The sequence below is a fragment of the Pleurodeles waltl genome, chromosome 6 (assembly GCF_031143425.1).
Source record: "Pleurodeles waltl isolate 20211129_DDA chromosome 6, aPleWal1.hap1.20221129, whole genome shotgun sequence".
Taxonomy (NCBI): Eukaryota; Metazoa; Chordata; class Amphibia; order Caudata; family Salamandridae; genus Pleurodeles; species Pleurodeles waltl.
The window spans coordinates 1224160999-1224182149 of record NC_090445.1 but is presented as its reverse complement, the minus strand read 5'-3'; the positions used below and the strand labels follow the sequence as shown (position 1 = coordinate 1224182149).

The following is a 21151-nucleotide window of genomic DNA, read 5'->3' as shown; positions in this document are numbered from 1 at the left end:
CGGAACCATTGTTGCCCTTAAATGAGGCTCTTACAGACGTCCTTCTGGGTATGTGGTCCAAACCCAGCACAGGGGCTCCTGTGAATAGGACGGTCGGCCGCCGCCATAGACCCGCTCCCAGCAACCCTAGTTTCCTAACACAACACCCCACTCCTGAGAGCTTGGTTGTCCAAGCCTCTACTTCACGTGGTGCCTTCCCTTCCGCTCCCCCGGATAGGGAATCCAAGAGGCTGGATCAGCTTGGGAAGAAGATGCTTTCTTCCTCCAGCCTGGCATTGAGGTCTGTAAACACCTCTTGCCTATTGGGCCTTTATTCCCATACTTTATGGGATTCGGTGGCGCAAGTGCTGTCCCAGGTCCCGGAGCGCGTGCGGGACACTCTCACCCAGGCTGTAAAGGATGGGAGAGATGCAGCCAAGTTTACAATCCGGTGTGGCTTGGATACGACCGACTCGCTGGGCAGAGCGATTTCATCGTCAGTGGCCCTTCGTCGCCACGCCTGGCTACGTTCCACTGGTTTTTCAGGGGATGTCCAGTCCAGCTTGATGGACATGCCCTTTGATGGCTCTCGCCTTTTTGGCGAAAAGGCAGACTCCGCAAGGATTCTCGAGCCACGCCCAGATCCTTGGTCCTTTCAACGCCGGCAAGACAGCAGTCTGTTTTTCGTCCCTTCCGAGGCTTCGGAAGGCGCGTGGTACCACGCCAGTCACAGTTTAGCCACCGTCCTCAGGCTTCACAGCATCCCGGAAGAGGACGTGGTCGTGGTACCATCAGACCCAGAGGGTGTGGCCAGAGGTCGGCCGCCACACAGCCCCCCTCCACTGTGCCCAAGCCCTCCTAGTGTGGTTCTGCAGGATCACGTCCATCCAGTTGGAGGGAGGATTCGTTTTCATCTCCGTCACTGGCTTTCCATCACCACGGACAAGTGGGTCCTGCAGATCATACGGAAGGGCTACTCCCTTCCCTTCCAGTCTTTCCCTCCTTCTATCCCTCCGACAAAGGAATGGCTGATGGAGGACCATTTAGCTTTGCTCCGCGAGGAAGTTTCGGCTCTTTTGGCCAAGGGAGCCATAGAAAGAGTCCCAATATCAGAAGTAGGCAGTGGTTGTTATTCCCGCTACTTTCTGATTCCCAAAAAGAAAAAAGGCCTTCGCCCTATTTTGGATTTAAGGGACGTCAATCTCTTCCTCAAGAAGGAGAAATTCAAGATGCTCACTCTTGCTCAGGTTTTGTCTGCCCTAGACCAAGGAGACTGGATGGTAGCGTTGGATTTGCAGGATGCGTATTTCCATATTCCTATTCTGCCAAGCCACAGACGTTACCTGCGGTTCAAGGTGGGCCACGAGCACTTTCAGTTTACCGTGCTTCCTTTCGGTCTCACCAGTGCCCCTCGGGTGTTCACAAAGGTGATGGCGGTGGTGCAGCTCATTTGCGCAGGTCAGGGATTTCAGTCTTCCCCTACCTGGACGATTGGCTGTTGAAGGCTCCTACGCCCCAGGCTCTCGTCACCCACCTCCAGACGACTGCGGACCTCCTGCATTCGCTGGGGTTCACTATAAATGTGTAGCGAAGTCACACCTGACTCCCTCTCAGAAGCTCTCTTTCATCGGAGCTGTTCTGGACACAGTGCAGTATCGGGCTTCTCCTCCCGATCAGCGGGTTCAGGATATTCTGGTTATGATTCCGATGTTTCGGCCTCTATCCTGGATCTCGGTGAGACAGACTCTGAGGCTGCTGGGACTCATAGCTTCCTGCATCCTGTTGGTCAAGCATGCCAGATGGCGCATGAGGGCTCTGCAGTGGGACCTGAAGTTACATTGGGCACACTATCAGGGAAATCTTACCGACGTAGTTCAGATCTCGGAGAGGACTGCGGAATTTCTGCGGTGGTGGCTAGTGAACTGCGAGTGGGTCAAGGGCAGACCCCTCTCCCTTCCCTAACCAGATCTAACGGTAGTGACAGATGCGTCACTTCTGGGATGGGGTGGCCATGTGGGGGAGGTGGAGATCAGAGGTCACTGGTCTCCGGCGGAATACGGGCTCCACATCAACTTGTTGGAGCTTCGGGCGATCCGGCTAGCATTAAAAGCATTTCTTCCTGTTGTGAAAGGGAAGGTGGTGCAGGTGTTCACGGACAACTCTACCGCAATGTGATACTGCAACAAGCAGGGCGGTGTGGGGTCGTGGACCCTTTGTCAAGAGGCTTTACGCCTCTGGACATGGCTGGAACAGCAGGGCATGACCTTGGTGGTTCAACACCTGGTAGGTTCTCTGAACGCCAGAGCAGACGAACTCAGCCGAAAATGCTTAGAGGATCACGAATGGTGTCTCCATCCGGAGGTGGCGCAAGGACTCTTTCAGCAGTGTGGAGAGCCTTGGTTAGATCTGTTCGCCTCCGCAGAGAACGCACAGTGTCAGCAGTTTTGCGCGTTGGAGTTTCCAAGGGGGCTATCGCTAGGCGACGCTTTTCGTCGCGAGTGGAGTTCAGGCCTCCTGTACGCCTTTCCGCCTATACCACTATTGCCCAGAGTTCTCAAGAAAATCAAGAACGCCCGGGCCCAACTAATCCTTGTGGCTCCGGATTGGGCACGGAGAGTTTGGTTTACAGAGCTTCTCAAAATGAGCATCGGTCCTCCAATCAGGCTGCCTCTTCGGGAGGATCTTCTGTCGCAGCAGCAGGGAAAGGTTCTCCACCCGAACCTGTCAACTCTGCACCTTCATGCGTGGAGATTGAGTGGCGACAGTTGATGGTTTATGACCTCCCTCCCGAGGTCTGTGATGTCATTCTGTCAGCCAGGCGTCCCTCTACTAAGTCGATCTACGCCTGCCGTTGGAAACGTTTTGTTTCTTATTGTTCAGAGAGGTCTATTGATCCTCTTTCTTCTTCTCTGTCTAACATCATTTTGTTTATTTTGTCTCTCGCCCAGCAGGGTTCCTCCTTGGGGACTCTTAAGGGCTATCTTGCAGCCTTATCGGCATTCCTTCAGTTGCCTGATCAACCATCTCTGTTTAAATCACCTATAGTACAGAGGTTTTTGAAAGGGCTTGTACATCTGTTCCCGCCTGTGCCTTTCGTTATGCCCCAGTGGGATCTTAATTTGGTTCTTACCTTCCTTATGTGTGCTCCTTTCGAGCCCTTGCATAACTGTCCTCTCCGGCTGCTCACTATTAAGACAGCCGTTTTGGTGGCAATTACATCTGCCAGGAGAGTGAGTGAGCTGCAGGCTTTATCTTCTAAACCTCCTTATCTCAGGACATATCCTGACAAGGTGGTGTTAAGAACTCGTGCCTCTTTTCCCCCCAAGGTGGTGACCCCTTTCCATCTGGGTCAAAATATCACCCTACCCACCTTCTTTGCTCCACCGCATCCCTCTAAGGAAGAGGAACGTCTCCATCGACTGGACCCAAACAGAGCGTTATCGTTCTACCTTGACCGCACTAAAGAGTTCCGGGTGGATGACCAACTCTTTGTGGGGTATGTTGGTGCAAAGAAGGGTCGGGCAGTACAGAAACAATCCATTTCGTGCTGGGTCGTTCTCTGTATTAAAAATGCTACGCTTTGGCGAAGATGCAGCCTCCTGAGGGCTTGAGAGCTCATTCCACTAGGTGGAAAGCTGCTACCACTGCGTTGGCACATGGCGTGCCGGTGGTGGATATATGTCAGGCCGCAACGTGGGCTTCTTTGCACACGTTTGCGAAGCACTACTGCCTGGATAGCCAGGTGAGGAGAGAGGGGCATTTTGCCCGTTCTGTCTTGCAGGACTGCCTTGTATTAAAAAAAAAAAAAAAAATCTCCTTCAGACCCACCGCCATGGGTTATAGCTTGGGTATCTATTCTAAGGTAAGGAAGCTGCAGCTAGAAGTCTCTTTCAGATGAACAAGTTACTTACCTTCGATAACGAAGTATCTGGTAGAGACTCTATCTAGCTGCAGATTCCTTACACCCGCCCAAGCCTCCCCGCTCCATTTTGGCAACTTTTTGCCTTTCTTACAGGCATGAAAGTGTTTTTCTCCAAACATTCAAAGAGGTTAAAAGTGTAATAATCGGTTCTTCCATGACTCTGTGCTTCTGGCTCGTGAAGTTGTGGAAAAGAACTGACGTACGCGCGCCGAGACGGCGTCTATATAGACAACCGTGATGTCGTAGATGACTCTGACGACGCACGCGGATCCGAACGACGCCGTCCGACGGCGCGCGCGAAGGGTACTGCTCACAAAAAAAGTCCGGATTCGAAGCTGACGCCAGGGAATTCTATGGTAAGGAATCTGCAGCTAGATAGAGTCTCTACCAGATACTTCGTTACCGAAGGTAAGTAACTTGTTCTTCTGTGCCATCCGTGCCAATCCAGATGAGCTCCCTTTAGTCATTTTTTGACTGCATTTTTTTCAGTGTTTTGTAGAGGTCTAATGTGTTTTTTTTCTCCTTTTTAGGGTTGAGCACAAAGCACTCTGTCCCTAGTGTAATCTCTCAATGGGCTTTTAGCCACGCCCATGAGTTTGGTTGGTTCGTAGGCTTGCCTTTTACAATTCGCTCCATTTCATTAGTGGAAGGCATGCACACCTCATGCCTTTTCCGGTGTTTAGCCCTCCTCAAGCGCACCAGCCAACTACTGAAAACATGCGAGGCCCATATGGTTTCTGGACTACTTTTTCTCTCTATTTCGTAGGCAGTGCGATCTCGCTGGGCACTATTCGAGCACTTTGCATGACATTGGCCTTGCTACATGGCCATTTGCACTTTTGGCGGTAACATGGATAATTGCACTTTTGCAGATACGTTTCACTACGAGCGAATTTATGTTTTCTTTTGTGTGTCTCCATCACGCTTCATGGTAGCTGTGGGCTCGCTTATGTGAAACTGTTTTACTTTTCAGTTTATGTGCCAAGAAAAGTCGGGTTAGGAGTTTAAAATGTGAATAGCTCTAATTCGAGCAAACGTGAGACACTTTGCATTGCAAATGCTTGTTTTTTTAGATGTACCCAAAGAAACCCCCGGGTTCAGGCCTTGTGGAGCCTATCAACAACTAATGTCAGTGATAGTCCCTCACTTGGTGTCTCTCTGTTGCCTTGAGAGGGACCATGAATCTGTGTCCTGTGCAGAATGCCATACCATGAATCCCAAGGCTCTTCACAAGCGAGCTATGAAACATTTGGCTGTTTGCCATGCAACTCTGTGATGCTTCAGGCCCGTTCACGTTGGAGATCTCAGGACTGCTCCTGGAGTCACTTGTCAGTCCTGTGCGCACTCCAGGACTGTAGTGAAGCACCCTTTTTAGCATGGTTAGTGTAAGGAAATGCCTTCCTTGGCATGGTTACCCCCTGACATTTTGCCTGATACTGATGCTGACTTGACTGAGAAGTGTGCTGGACCCTGCTAACCAGGCCCCAGCAACAGTTTTCTTTCCCTAAACTGTACCTTTGTTCCCACAATTGGCACAACCCTGCACACAGATAAGTCCCTAGTAAAGGTACCCCTGGTACCAAGGGCCCTGTGGCCAGGGAAGGTCTCTTAGGGCTGCAGCATGTCTTATGCCACCCTGGGGACCCCTCACTCAGCACATGCACACTGCCTCACAAGCTTGTGTGTGCCAGTGGGGAAAAAATGACTTAGTCGACATGGCTTTCCCCTCAGGGTGCCATTCCCACCTCTCACTGCCTGTGGCATAGGTAAGTCACCCCTCTAGCAGGCCTTACAATCCTAAGGCAGGGTGCACTATACCGCAGGTGAGGGCATAAGTGCATCAGCACTATGCCCCTACAGTGTCTAAGCAAAGAGTATATGATCTGGGAGTTTGTCAAACATGAACTCCACAGTTCCATAATGGCTACACTAAAATCTAGGAAGTTTGGTATTAAACGTCTCAGCACAATAAATGCACACTGATGCCAGTGTGGGATTTATTGTAAAATACACCCAGAGGGCATCTTAGAGATGCCCCCTGAATACCAGTCCAACTCCTAGTGCTAGGCTGACCAGTGTCTGCCAGCCTGCCACAACCAGATGAGTTTCTTGCCAAATGGGGGGAGTGTCTTTGTCACTCTGTGGCCAGGAACAATGCCTGTACTGGGTGGAGGTGCTTCTCACCTCCCCCTGCAGGAACTGTAACACCTGGCGGTGAGCCTCAAGGGCTCATGCCTTTTGTTACAGCACCCTAGGGCATCCCAACTAGTGGAGATGCCCGCCCCTCCGGCCACTGCCCCCACTTTTGGCGGCAAGACTGGAGGAGATGATGAGAAAAACAAGGAGGAGCCACTCACCAGTCAGGACAGCCCCTAAGGTGTCCTGAGCTGAGGTGGCCCTTACTTTTAGAAATCCTCCATCTTGTGAGAGGAGGATTCCCCCCATAGAATTAGGGATGTGCCCCCCCTCCCCACAGGGAGGAGGCACAAAGAAGGTGTAGCCACCCTCAAGGACAGTAGCCATTGGCTACTGCCCTCCCAAACCTAAACACCCCCCTAAATTCAGTATTTAGGGGCACCTCAGAACCTAGGAAACTAGATTCCTGCAACCTTAACAAGAAGAAGGACTGCTGACCTGAAGCCCTGCAGTGAAGACAGAGACGACAGCTGCTTTGGCCCCAGCCCTACCGGCCTGTCTTCTTAGAAGAAAACTGCAACAGCGACGCATCCAACAGGGACCAGCGACCTCTGAAGCCACAGAGGACTGCCCTGCAACCAAGGACCAAGAAGCTCCCGTGAACAGCGGCCCCGTTCAACAACCCGCAACTTTCTTGCAACAAAGAAACAACATTAAAGACTTCACGTTTCCCGCCGTAAGCGTAAGACTTTCCACTCTGCACCCGACGCCCCCGGTTCGACCTGCAGAAAACCAACACTACAGGGAGGACTCCCCGGCGACTGCGAGCCCGTGAGTAGCCTGAGATGACCCCCCTGAACCCCCACAGCGACGCCTACAGAGGAAATCCAGAGGCTTCCCCTGATCGCGACTGCCTGTAACAAGGGACCCGACACCTGGAACCAACACTGCACCCGCAGCCCCCAGGACCTGAAGGAACCGAACTTCAGTGCAGGAGTGACCCTCAGGCGACCCTCTGCCTAGCCCAGGTGGTGGCTACCCCGAGGAGCCCCCCCTGTGCCTGCCTGCATCGCTGAAGTGACTCCCGGGTCCCTCCATTACTTCCTAACACCCAACGCCTGTTTGCACACTGCACCCGGCCTCCCTGTGCCGCTGAGGGTGTACTTTCTGTGCCTTCCTGTGTCCCCCCCCGGTGCCCTACAAAAAAAACCTGGTCTGCCCCCCGAGGACGCGGGTACTTAACTGCTGGCAGGCTGGAACCGGGGCACCCCTGTTCTCCATTGAAGCCTATGTGTTTTGGGCACCTCTTTGACCTCTGCACCTGACCGGCCCTGAGCTGCTGGTGTGGTAACTTTGGGGTTGCCTTCAACCCCCAACGGTGGGCTACCTATGCCCCAACTTTGAGACTTGTAAGTGTTTTACTTACCTGCAAAACTAACCTTTACTTTACCTCCCCCAGGAACTGTTGATTTTTGCACTGTGTCCACTTTTAAAATAGCTTATTGCCATTTTTACAAAGATGATATTGTGTTCATTCAAAGTTCCTAGAGTATCTAAGAGAAATACCTTTCAATTGAAGTATTACTTGTAAATCTTGAACCTGTGATTCTTAAAATAAATTAAGAAAAGATATTTGAACAATATAAAAACCGATTGGCCTGGAGTAAGTCTTTGAGTGTGTGTTCCCCATTTATTGTGTGTGTGTGTGTGTGTGTGTGTGTGTGTGTGTGTGTGTGTGTGTACAACAAATGCTTAACACTACCCTCTGATAAGCCTACTGCTCGACCACACTACCACAAAATAGAGCATTAGAATTATCTCTTTTTGCCACTATCTTACCTCTAAGGGGAACCCTTGGACTCTGTGCACGCTATTTCTTACTTTGAAATAGTATATACAGAGCCAACTTCCTACACCTCTGGTCTCTGGCGGAGTCGGGGCTCCACATAAATATGCTGGAGCTCCGGGCTATCAGGCTGGCATTGAAAGCATTCCTTTCCTCTCTCAAAGGGAAAGTGGTGCAGGTGTTCACAGACAATACTACCGCCATGTGGTACTCCAACAAACAAGGCGGGGTAGGTTCCTGGACCCTTTGTCAGGAGGCACTACGCTTCTGGACATGGCTGGACATCAGGGCATTACCCTGATGGTTAAACATCTGGCGGGCTCTCTCAACGCCAGAGCAGACGAACTCAGCCACCCATGCACAGTCGATCACGAATGGCTTCTCCATCCGGAGGTGGTGCAAGGTCTCATTCAGCAGTAGGGAGAGCTTGGTTAGATCTGGTCGCCTCCGCAGAGAACGCACAATGTCAGCTATTTTGCGCGTTGGAGTTTCCAAGGCGGCACTCGCTTTTCGTCTCGAGTGGAGCTCCGGCCTCCTTTACGCCTTCCCGCCTATCCCTCTTCTGCCCAGAGTTCTCAAGAAAATCAAGTAAGACCGGGTCCAAGTTATCTTGGCGGCACCGGACTGTGCTCGAAGAGTATGGTATCCAGAGCTATTGAGCATGTCCATCGATCCTCCACTGAGACTGCCTCTTCAGGTGGATCTTCTGTCGCAGCAGCAGGGTACAGTTCTCCACCCGAACCTGTCTAACCTCTGCCTTCATGCGTGGAGATTGAATGGCAACATTTGACGGCATTTGCCCTTCCATCCGATTCTGCAATGTTATCTTGGCAGCCAGGCGTCCATCAGCTAAAACTGTATTCACCTGTCGGAATAAATTTGTGGCATGGTGTACCAACACATCTGTTGATCCACTTTCTGCCCCTCTGTCAGAGGTTCTTCTGTTCATTCTTTCTTTAGCCCAGCAGGGCTCTGCTTTGGGCACCCTTAAAGGGTATTTGTCTTTAAATCTCCTATTGTGAGTAGGTTATTGAAACGTCTCATCCACTTATTTCCTCCCACTCCATTTATCATGCCTCAGTGAAATCTTAATCTTGTACTTTTTTGATGTGTACCCCCTTTGAGCCAATGCATAATTGTCCCTTGCGGCTCCTCACATTAAAAACTGTCTTTCTGGTCACTATCACCTCTGATCTCAGGGTGAGTGAGCTACAGGCCCTTTCCTCAACACCTCCATACTTGTCTGTGCACCCTGACAAAGTTGTGTTGCGCACTTTCTTCGCACCCCTACATCCTTCTCATGAGGAGGAGAAACTCCACCCTCTGGACCCAAAAAGAGCATTGGCATTCTACCTCAATCGTACTAAAGATTTTCGATCAACTCTTCGTTGGGTATGTGGGTGCGAAAAACGGTAAGGCAGTGCAAAAGCGTACCATCTCTCGGTGGGTGCTTCTTTGCATCTAAATGTGCTACGCTTTCGCCAATAAGCAACCTCCTGAAGTCTTGCGTGCTCATTCCACCAGAGCAACTGCTGCTTCCACTGCGTTAGCACGCGGAGTTCCTGTCCTGGATATCTGCCAGGCGGCTGCGTGGGCGTCCCTGCACACGTTTGCCAAGCACTACTGCCTGACAGTCAGGTCCATGGAGACGGCTGTTTTGGTCGTTCGGTCCTGCAGGGCTTTCTAGTATGATCTTGGTTCGCAGCCCACCACCGAGAATGGCATTGCTTGGGTATCTATTCTAAGGAAAGGAATCTGCAACTAGAAGTCTCTATCAGATGTACAAGTTACTTACCTTCGGTAACAAAATATCTGGTAGAGACATATTCTAGTTGCAGATTCCTTACCGCCCAACCATCCTCCCCGCTTGTGAAATGATTTCTAGGGACAGGGATTCCCCCTTTCAGGTCCTTAGCTCTGGCGCACCAATCTCAGTGTTCTTAGTGGCTTTGCGCTCTAGCGTGGAAAGTCGTTAAAAGAAACTGACGTCACTGCGCAAGGGCGGCCTCTATGTACTACTCCCGACGTCATCACGGTGACCACGATGCCTGCGGAGTCGACGGACGCCACCTACCGACGCACAAGGGTATTGCTCGAAGAAAAATCTCCGGATCCAGTCTGATGCCTGAGGGGAAATTCTAAGGTAAGAAATCTCCCGTAGAATATGTCTCTACCAGATATTTTGTTACCGAAGGTAAGTAGCTTGTACTTCCGCACAGCTGAATCCAAGCAAAGCCAAACAGTGCCACCTACCAGGGTACAAGGAGTTTGCTAAAAAAATTCCCAATCCAGTCTGCAGCATGGGGTATATTTCAACCTGAAAACAGTTGCAGTTGCTGGCAGGAGCTAAAGATACAATGTTGCAGAAGTCGTCTTTCCTCCTTTGTTGCAGTTTGTAGAGTTCCTGGAGGATCCAGATGCAGATTCATTGGTAGAAGATCAAGTAAAGGATGCAGAGGATTCCTGCTGGCGTTTTGCAATCCGAATCTGAGGAAACACCTAGGAGAGAGACCCTAAATAGCCCTGAAAGAGGGAATTGGTCAGCAACACAGATAATACCTATCAGGGGAGGGCTCTGATGTCACCTGCTTGGACTGGCCACTTAGATGCTCCCAGAGCTCCCTGCCAACCTTGGAAACAAAATAGTAGAACCCAGGGACCGCCTGGCGGAGCTTTGAGCACCACCCTTCGGGTGGTGATGGACAGGGTAGTGGTCACTCCCCTTTCCATTGTCCAGTTTTGTGCCAGAGCAGGGACTGGGGGTCCCTGGACCGGTGTGGACTGGTTTATGCACAGAGGGCACCAAATGTGCCCTTCAAAGCATACCAGTGGCTTGAGGAGACTACTCCTCCCAAGCAAGTCACACCTATTTCCAAAGGGAGAGGGTGATACCTCCCTCTCCCGAAGGGAATCCTTGGTTATCCCTTCCTGGGCTTGATCAGATCAAGCAGCAGGAGGGCAGAAACCTGTTTGACTGGTGGCAGCAGCTTGGGCTGCCTGGAAAACCCTGTAAGGCTGCTAGGAGCAATGAGGTGGTCCTCTAAGGAACCCCTAGAGTGCTTGGAATCATACTTCCAACACTGGCAACAGTATTGGAGTATGATTCTGACATGTTTGATACCAAACATGCCTAGGTTCTGAGTTATCATTATGTAGCTAGACATAGGTAGTGATCTATGTCCAGTACACGCAAAAAAATGGTGTTCCTGCACTCACAACGTCCATGAAAATGGCACTGGAGTTTGTAGGGGCACCACTGCTAGTGCAGGGTTGCCCTCACACACACAGGTACTTGCTCCCTGCCTTCTGGGCTAAGAGGGCCTGCCATAGGGGTGACTTACAGTGACCTGGTGCAGTTTACCAATGGTGAAAAAGGGCGCATGCATCCTTTCACGCAGACTGCAATGGCAGGTCTGCAGAACACTTTGCATGGGCTCCCCATGGGTGGCATACTGCATGCTGCAGCCCATGGGGGTCCCAGCCCCTGGTAGCCCAATGCCCTGGGTTCTTGTGTACCATATACTATGACTTACATGGGGATACCAGCATGCCAAATGTGGGGTGAAAACGGTACAAGTTACCAATGTAGAAGGGAGAGAGCATAATCACTGGGGTCCTGGTTATCAGGATCCCAGTGAACACAGTCAACACACTGACAACAGGTAGAACATGGGGGTAACCATGCCAATAAAGAGGGTACTTTCCTACAAAGAAAATTACGTAACATTGCTCTAATGAAAAGACTGAATTCACTAGCAGGGACATTAATCAGAAGAGGGTTACGTTTGTCTTCTGAATTTATATTGTAAATTCCTATCTATGAACAACAGTTTCTAAAAATACTTTCTCTGGCTGCTGGATTTAGTGTTTCAACAAGGTTGCCATTTAGTATTAGGTTTTTCTAAGCAATTATTCAGACTTTCTCTGCATGGAAGCATGTTTCTTTCTACTAGTAATTGTTAATTGATTGTTATTTGTATTTGCCTGCAGACTCCGAGAAGCATGCAGCTGCAGGACTATCTACTATTGGAGCTACAGGATCCACTTCCACTTATTCAAGTATGAGCCCTGTCACAGATCTGACTGGTTCAAAATCACAGTCTTCTCTCATTCTTCAACCACTTACCTCCCCTCAGCTTGTTGGAGTCCGACCCATGTCTCTGCCAATTATTCTTAATCCAGCACTTATTGAGGCCAGCTCTCCTGTGCCACTCCTATCCATTCCAAGACCAGCGGACCAGACAGTATCAGAGCTCAACTAGAGCCATACCAAAGGGATTGAATGGGATTCTTTAGTGGTAGACATGAGCCACACACTATGACTACATGCCTTTTTCTTTGATCATTGATCCGTTCTTCAAAGAAGACAACATTCGCCACTACTGCCGGAAAGGAAAGCATCTTTATTAATGTATCCCAATTACCTCTCTAGAAAACGAAACTTTTTCCCCTTTCGTTTAACTTTTCACCTAAAATGTACAGGTACAGTACATTTAATGATTGGTTTCACCCCATACGGGAACATGTTTTGGCATTTCCATCTTTACTCTTGCATGTCTTTCACTGGAGCCGGTAAAACTTGAGAAGTTTCCCGCTATGGTAACAAGGATAACACAGTCTTTGGGAGAACTAGCCATTGTTGTGTTGGAGCTATATCGTAAGGCTTAAATACCCGTGGATAAAATGTAATATTTAGAAGCTCATAATAAACACCAGTACCATTCACTTTGTTTTGGTTAATCTTTCCTTACACGTTACTAAAAGGGATAGTACTCAGTTAAGCACATTTATATTTTTTTTCAGTGAAATGTGAAAACATACAAACTTAACAGATTAAAGAAATGTTCAGAAGTTTCAGGCACATCTTCATATCTAGTCTTGTGTATATACTAACTTTATGAATGTGTTTATCTCGAACACTCATTGATTACCCTGTTCCAAGCTTCATGTCCTGATGGGTTTGACCATAGTTGACAAATACATACATAGTTAGGCACATATATAGTTTATAACCAGCAACAGCATTTCAGTTGATGCCTTCTGCTGCAGATTTCTCGTCTCTCAGGTTTTCCCAGGCATTATAATGGATCGAGAAATATTATTCAGTAATACCTGTAGCTGGCACTTGGTATTGCCTATCCAGTGCAAAATAATTTTCCCTGAGAGCTGTTTCTAGCGCTACGGTCCCTCTCCCACCCCTAACCCCACCCTGCAGGTCCAAGACGCCAAATACACTAGTTTTCACAGGCTTCATATGCAAGGGTCTGGACCTCCTTCGTACTTTTAAAGATAATTTTACCTGATTTGTTCAGTGTCTGTCAAATATAAATTTTTCTCTACTTCCTAAGCCACTGGAGTTAAAGCAATGACCAAATCACAGTAGGCAAATATCAATGTCCAATCCGAAATTGACCTGCCTGTGCTATCTGGGGGTATGTTACAATTCTGCCTATTGTGGTATGTGCTTTTATGTGCACCTTCTTCTTGCTCTAACAGCTTCAGAAGTCAGAGATGTCCTCTCCCTTAAAACACAGGTTTGATAATCCTAAACAACATTCTGCAGTTATCCACAAATATACCTCAGCCCCAGAAAGAGGTAAATGTGAGAAGCACTGAAAAGACAAGTCCTCCTCTTCCTATCACAAGAAAGCTGACTCTGATACATAATGTTTGAATCACACAAGTGCCAATGAAATTAGCCTCTTCAGCACTGGATCCTTTCTAGAATGACAGGCTAGTCAAATATTCTCCCACTTCACGCTTGGAATCATAAAAAAAAAAAATGTGGACAAAGTGATATAAATAACATTTCTATACCCACAGCTATGTAGAATGTCTCAAGATAGTGTTGCCACAATAGCCTACAGCTTAAAGAAAGATTATAATGCAGCTAAGTCAGGAGAATTATGAAAGCAGCAAAGTTCTACCTGTGGTTTTTAAGTGAACTTGTGATGACACTTGCCTAACTAAGTGGAAGAATGTCCCTTTCCCAACCAGGATGGTTTAACAGAAGTTGGACGGCTTAATCAAACCCTTATTTGAAGATCCCAGCTCACTTTGATTTGTCTAAATTTAGTTTTTTTCAGGCTAAAGGTGGGGGCATTTTATGTAGTCATTTAAATATAGCAAACACTTGGAGCATGAAATTAAATACAATCCATTCTTCCACTTTGAGCCAGTACATTTCATGCCTGGCACCTGTAGGAAGTTGTCTCTGTATATACTATTTCAAAGTAAGAAATAGTGTGCACAGAGTCCAAGGGTTCCCCTTAGAGGTAAGATAGTGGCAAAAAGAGATAATTCTAATGCTCTATTTTGTGGTAGGGTGGTCGAGCAGTAGGCTTATCTGAGGGTAGTGATAAACATTTGTTGTACACACACAGGCAATAAATGAGGAACACACACTCAAAGACTTACTCCAGGCCAATAGGTTTTTATATAGAAAAATATATTTTCTTAGTTTATTTTAAGAACCACAGGTTCAAGATTTACAGTTAATAATTTAAATGCAAGGTACTTCACGTAGATACTTTAGGAACTTTGAATGAAAACAATATCATGTACAGTCTTTGTAAAAATGGCAATAAGCTATTTTCAAAGTGGACACTGCAAAAATCAACAGTTCCTGGGGGAGGTAAGTAAAGGTTAGTTTTGAAGGTAAGTAAAACACTTACAAGTCTCAAGTTTGGGGCATAGGCAGCCCACCGTTGGGGGTTCAGGGCAACCCCAAAGTTACCACACCAGCAGCTCAAGGCCGGTCAGGTGCAGAGGTCAAAGAGGTGCCCAAAACACATAGGCTTCTATGGAGAACAGGGGTGCTCCGGTTCCTGTTTGCCAGCAGGTAAGTACCTGCTTCCTCGGGAGCAGACCAGGGGTGTTTTGTAGAGCACTGGAGGGGACACAATTACGCACACAAAACACACCCTCAGCGGCACGGGGGCGGCCGGGTGCAGTGTGCAAAGCAGGCGTCGGGTTTTGTATAGGTTTCAATGGAGGGACCTGGGGGTCACTCTAGCGGTGCAGGCAGGCACAGGTGGGGCTTCTCGGGACAGCCACCACCTGGCCAAGGCAGAGGGTCGCCTGGGGGGTCACTCCTGCGTCGAAGTTCGGTTCCTTCGGGTCCTGGGGGCTGCGGGTGCAGTGTTACTTCCAGGCGTCGGGTCCCTTGTTACAGGCAGTTGCAGTCAGGGGGAGCCTCTGGATTCTCTCTGCAGGTATCGCTGTAGGCGCTCAGGGGGGGTCGTCTCTGGTTACTCACAGGCTCGCAGTCGCCGGGCAGTCCTCCCTGAGGTGTTGGTTTTCTGCAGGTCGAGCCGGGGGCGTCTGGTGCAAAGTGTAGAGTCTCACGCTTCCGGCGGGAAACGTGAAGTCCTTGGAAGTTGCTTCTTTGTTGCAAAGAAGTTGCAGGTTTTGAACACTGCCGCTGTTCACAGTAGTTTCTTGGCCCTGTTGTCCAGGGCAGTCCTCTGAAGCTTCAGAGGTCACTGGTCCCTGTCAGATTCATCGCTGGAGCAGGTTTTTGAAGTTGGATACAGCGCGGTAGGGCTGGGGCCGCATCAGTTGTCGTCTTCCTCCTTCTCTGCAGGCTTGTAGGTCAGCAGTCCTTCTTTCTTCAGGTTGCAGGAATCTGATTTCCTGGGATCTGGGGAGCCCCTAAATACTGAATTTAGGGGTGTGTTAAGGTCTGAGAGGGCAGTAGCCAATGGCTACTGTCCTTGAGGGTGGCTACACCCTCTTTGTGCCTTCTCCCTGTGGGGAGGGGGGCACATCCCTAATCCTATTGGGGGAATCTTCCAAACTTAAGATGGAGGATTTCTAAAGGCAGGGGTCACCTCAGCTCAGGACACCTTAGGGGCTGTCCTGACTGGTGGGTGACTCCTCCTTGTTTTTCTCATTATCTCCTCCAGCCTTGCCGCCAAAAGTGGGGGCAGTGGCCAGAGGGGCGGGCATCTCCACTAGCTGGGATGCCCTGGGGTGCTGGAACAAAAGGGGTGAGCCTTTGAGGCTCACCGCCAGGTGTTACAGTTCCTACAGGGGGAGGTGAGAAGCACCTCCACCCAGTACAGGCTTTGTTCCTGGCCACAGAGTGACAAAGGCACACTCCCCATGTGGCCAGCAACATGTCTGGTGAGTGGCAGGAACTGGTCAGCCTACACTAGAAGTCGGGCATGTATTCAGGGGGCATCTCTAAGATGCCCTCTGGGTGTATTTTACAATAAATTGCACACTTGCATCAGTGTGCATTTATTGTGCTGAGAAGTTTGATACCAAACTTCCCAGTTTTCAGTGTAGCCATTATGGAACTGTGGAGTTCGTGTTTGACAAACCCCCAGGCCATATACTCTTATGGCTACCCTGCACTTACAATGTCTAAGGTTTTGCTTAGACACTGTAGGGGCATAGTGCTCATGCACATATGCCCTCACCTGTGGTATAGTGCACCCTGCCTTAGGGCTGTAAGGCCTGCTAGAGGGGTGACTTAACTATGCCACAGGAAGTGTGAGGTTGGCATGGAACTCTGAGGGGATTACCATGTCGACTAAGTCATTTTTTCCCCACCAACACACACAAGCCGTGAGGCAGTGTGCATGTGCTGAGTGAGAGGTCCCCAGGGTGGCATAAGACATGCTGCAGCCCTTAGAGACCTTCCCTGGCATCATGGCCCTTGGTGACATTAGCAACACAAAAAGATGATGGACGGAGTGCTGACAATGCAAACACTCACCCCCAGTCACAGATCTGGGTTTAATCCATCGTTTTTTTGCTGCCCATGCCATTCCAGTTTGGACCCAGCCATATGCAAATCAGTCTTGACCCTGTTCCCCATGGGGACAGTCCAGCCCGAACTGCCAGGCCAGGTCTTCCCTGGACTGGAAACAAGCATCCTGGGACCGGTTTCGGGGTTTCACCCCTCATCAGCCAGGCTAGCTTGAATCCAGTGGCATGGGAAGCACGGGACCCACGTCTGGGCATACCCTTCCCATTTAGGGTGACATTAGCAACACAAAAAGATGATGGACGGAGTGCTGACAATGCAAACACTCACCCCCAGTCACAGATCTGGGTTTAATCCATCGTTTTTTTGCTGCCCATGCCATTCCAGTTTGGACCCAGCCATATGCAAATCAGTCTTGACCCTGTTCCCCATGGGGACAGTCCAGCCCGAACTGCCAGGCCAGGTCTTCCCTGGACTGGAAACAAGCATCCTGGGACCGGTTTCGGGGTTTCACCCCTCATCAGCCAGGCTAGCTTGAATCCAGTGGCATGGGAAGCACGGGACCCACGTCTGGGCATACCCTTCCCATTTAGGGTGACATTAGCAACACAAAAAGATGGTGTAACTGTTACAAGGGACTTACCTGAGTGCCAGGGTTGTGCCAATTCTGGAGACAATGGTACAGTTTAGGGAAAGAACATTGGTGCTGGGGCAGGTTAGCAGGGTCCCAGCACACTTTCAAATCATAACTTAGCATCAGCAAAGGGAAAAAGTCAGGGGGTAACCATGCCAAGGAGGCATTTCCTTACACAGTTGTCAAGGCTTGTGTGCGACCTTCCGAGAAGTTCTTCGTGCACAGCACAGCTCAGGTCCCCAGCACTCCATCCTGCGACGCACAGCTTCCTGAGTGGTTCTGCCTCTCCTGGGTGGAGGCCACAAGGTCCTTCCCGATCCCGGGCAGCACCATTTTTTGCTAACTGCATGCTTTGCTTGTGCCAAGGCTTGTTGCCGAAATCCAGCGACGCAAACCAGACTACAATCATCCATTCGGCGTGGGACATCATCTGCACCAACTCGGAACCCGCATCCGTCTTGGGTGCAGTACGGACAGTTCTTCTTCACCCGTGGTTCTTTTTTTGCACCTTCATCCGGGTTAGCAGAGGCTCCTTTTCTCTCTGGACTCTTCAGTGCTTCTTGGACTTGGTCCCCTTTTTCACAGGTCTTCAGGTCCAGAAATCCATTGTTGGTGCCTTGCATTCTCTTCTGATTCTTGCATAATCTTTTATCACGTGTTCTTGTGTGTTCTAGGAAACTTAATATGATTTAGTTCTGCTTTCCTGGGTTCTGGGGTGGGTTCTGTTACTTACCTTTGGTGTTTTTTTACACTACCAGTGCCCCTCTACACACTACACTTGCTTAGGTGGGAAACCTACTTTTCCATTCCACTATTTTAGTATATGGTTACTGTCCCCCCCCCCCCCCCAGGCCCATTGCAGTCTATTGTGATTTTCACTATTTGCACTGTTTTTTAACTGTTTTTACAGCTATTTCTGCATTCTAGTGTATATTACTTACCGCCTAAGGGAGTATAGCCTGTAAGGTATTTTTTGCGTCTCCAAAATAAAGAACCTTTATGTTCGATGGCATCTGTCGCTGGAGATACACATGTTTTGCATAGCTCGCCATCTGGTGTTGGGTCGGAGTGTTACAAGTTGTTTTTCTTCGAAGAAGTCTTTCGAGTCACGGAACGAGTGACTCCTCCTTTTGTCTCCATTGCGCATGGGCGTCGACTCCATCTTCGATTGTTTTTTTTCCGCCATCGGGTTCGGACGTGTTCCTGTCGCTCCGAGTTTCGGAACGGAAAGTTAGCTATCTATCGGAAGATTACGTCGGTATTGTTGCGTTCGGGATCGGCTTAGATAGAATAGACACCGCATCGAAGTTTGGAGAGCTTCGGGGTAGCTTTCGATCCCCCGTCGGGGCCTGGTCGGCCCGACCGCGTGTCAGACAATGCAGATGGAACGGACCCCGTTTCGTTTCTGTCCCAAATGCCACAACAAATACCCGTATTCAGACCAACATTTGGTCTGTAACCTGTGCCTGTCGCCTGAGCACAGTGAAGAGACTTGCGAGGCCTGTCGTGCGTTCCGGTCCCGAAAAACACTCCGTGACCGTCGAGCCAGAAGACTTCAGATGGCGTCCGCGCCGACAGCACACCGAGAGTTCGAGGAACAAGAGGAGGAAGAAGCCTTCTCGATCCACGAATCGGACTCCGAAGAATTCGACGATCAAAGAACTGTGAGTAAGACGTCAAAGGCAACACACAAGAAAAGTGACAAGGCCCAGGGGACGCCACTGCCACCAGGCCATGGCTCGACCCATAAATTCGGTGACCGACCGTCGGCACCGAAAAAGGCCGAAACAGTGCTGAGATCGTCCGACTCCGGTCGAGACACCGGCACGCAGCCTGCTCGGGACCGAGACAGTGCTGCTGAAAGGGATCGACGCCGAGATAGCGGTGCCGAGACGGCTCGACGCCGAAACAGTGGCACCGAGGAAGATCGACGCCGAGAGGTTTCGACTACCAAAAAGAAAAAAGTCACCTCGGAGCCGAAAAAGAGTACAGACAGGGTTTCGGTGCCAAAACGAGCCGCAACCGACCCAGTTACCGGTTCCTATTCAGAGGAGCAATCACTGTCCTCTCAGATGCGAAAGCATAGATTTGAGGAAGAGTTGCAATCCACTGAAGTGGACCATACGCAGAAACGTATTTTCATACAGGAAGGAACAGGGAAAATAAGCACCCTTCCCCCAATTAGAAGGAAAAGGAGACTGGAGTTTCAAACAGACCAAGCACCACAAACAAAAATGGTGAAAAAGGTAACTCCGCCACCCTCTCCTCCACCTGTAACTAACGTTTCACCAGCACAAACTCCATCACATTCCCCGGCTCACACCACCGCGAGCCAAGGTGACCAAGACCAGGACGCTTGGGACTTATACGACGCCCCAGTGTCGGACAACAGTCCAGAGGCGTATCCCACAAAGCCCTCACCACCAGAAGACAGCACGGCTTATTCACAAGTGGTGGCTAGAGCGGCAGAGTTCCACAACGTAAACCTCCACTCAGAACCAGTCGAGGATGACTTCTTATTCAACACCCTCTCCTCCACCCACAGCTCCTACCAAAGCTTGCCTATACTCCCAGGAATGCTACGGCACGCAAAAAACATCTTCAAGGAGCCGGTCAAGAGTAGGGCAATAACACCAAGGGTGGAAAAGAAATATAAAGCGCCTCCTACAGACCCTGTTTTCATCACCTCACAGCTGCCACCAGATTCCTTCGTAGTAGGAGCAGCTCGCAAGAGAGCCAACTCCCACACATCTGGGGATGCACCACCCCCAGATAAAGAGAGCCGCAAGTTCGATGCAGCTGGAAAGAGAGTCGCAGTACAGGCTGCAAACCAGTGGCGCATCGCTAACTCCCAAGCACTACTTGCGCGCTATGACAGAGCCCATTGGGACGAGATGCAACACCTCATTGAGCATCTACCCAAGGAAATGCAAAAGAGGGCGAAGCAGGTGGTTGAGGAAGGACAGAACATATAAAATAATCAGATACGCTCCTCTATGGACGCAGCGGACACAGCTGCGAGAACAATTAACACATCTGTGACTATAAGAAGGCACGCATGGCTACGAACGTCTGGTTTTAAACCAGAGATACAGCAGGCAGTGCTCAATATGCCATTCAATGAAAAAGAACTGTTCGGACCAGAGGTGGACACGGCAATTGAGAAACTGAAAAAGGACACTGACACTGCTAAAGCCATGGGCGCACTCTACTCCCCGCAGAGCAGAGGCACTTACAGCACCTTCCGCAAGACAACCTTTAGAGGGGGGTTTCGGGGTCAGGCCACACAAGCCAGCACCTCACAGACAACACCGTCCAGCTACCAGGACAGTATCAGAGGGGAGGCTTTCGGGGCCAATACAGAGGACAATTCCCTAGGAATAGGGGAAGATTTCAAAGTCCCAAAACCCCTACAACCAAGCAGTGACTCACATGTCACTCATCCCCTCCACACAACACCAGTGGGGGGAAGAATAGGCCAGTATTACCAAGCATGGGAGGAAATAACTACAGACACTTGGGTCTTAGCAATTATCCAACATGGTTATTGCATAGAATTTCTACAAATCCCTCCAAACATACCACCAAGAACACAGAATTTATCAAAACAACATTCAGACCTTCTGGAAACAGAAGTTCAAGCATTATTGCAAAAGAACGCAATAGAACTAGTACCAGAAACACAAATAAACACAGGAGTTTATTCACTGTACTTCTTAATACCAAAAAAGGACAAAACACTGAGACCAATCCTAGAACTCAGAACACTAAACACCTACATCAAATCAGAACACTTTCACATGGTCACGCTACAAGAGGTGTTACCATTGTTAAAGCAACAAGAGTACATGACAACCTTAGATCTCAAAGACGCGTATTTCCACATACCAATACATCAGTCGCACAGGAAATACCTCA

At 49.5% G+C, this 21151-nt stretch overlaps 1 protein-coding gene across 3 annotated transcripts in view; it reads left to right on the top strand.

The window, feature by feature from the left end:
* Nucleotides 1–12608, top strand: part of GBF1 (golgi brefeldin A resistant guanine nucleotide exchange factor 1) — a 1570387-nt gene extending 1557779 nt beyond the window's left edge. For all 3 annotated transcript variants that reach the window (XM_069240539.1, XM_069240538.1, XM_069240540.1), the window contains one exon: nt 11874–12608. In XM_069240539.1, coding sequence (XP_069096640.1) covers nt 11874–12145 — 272 coding nt within the window. In that variant the 3' untranslated portion in view covers nt 12146–12608. The remainder of the gene's footprint in view (nt 1–11873) is intronic.
* Nucleotides 12609–21151: the final 8543 nt, after the last annotated feature.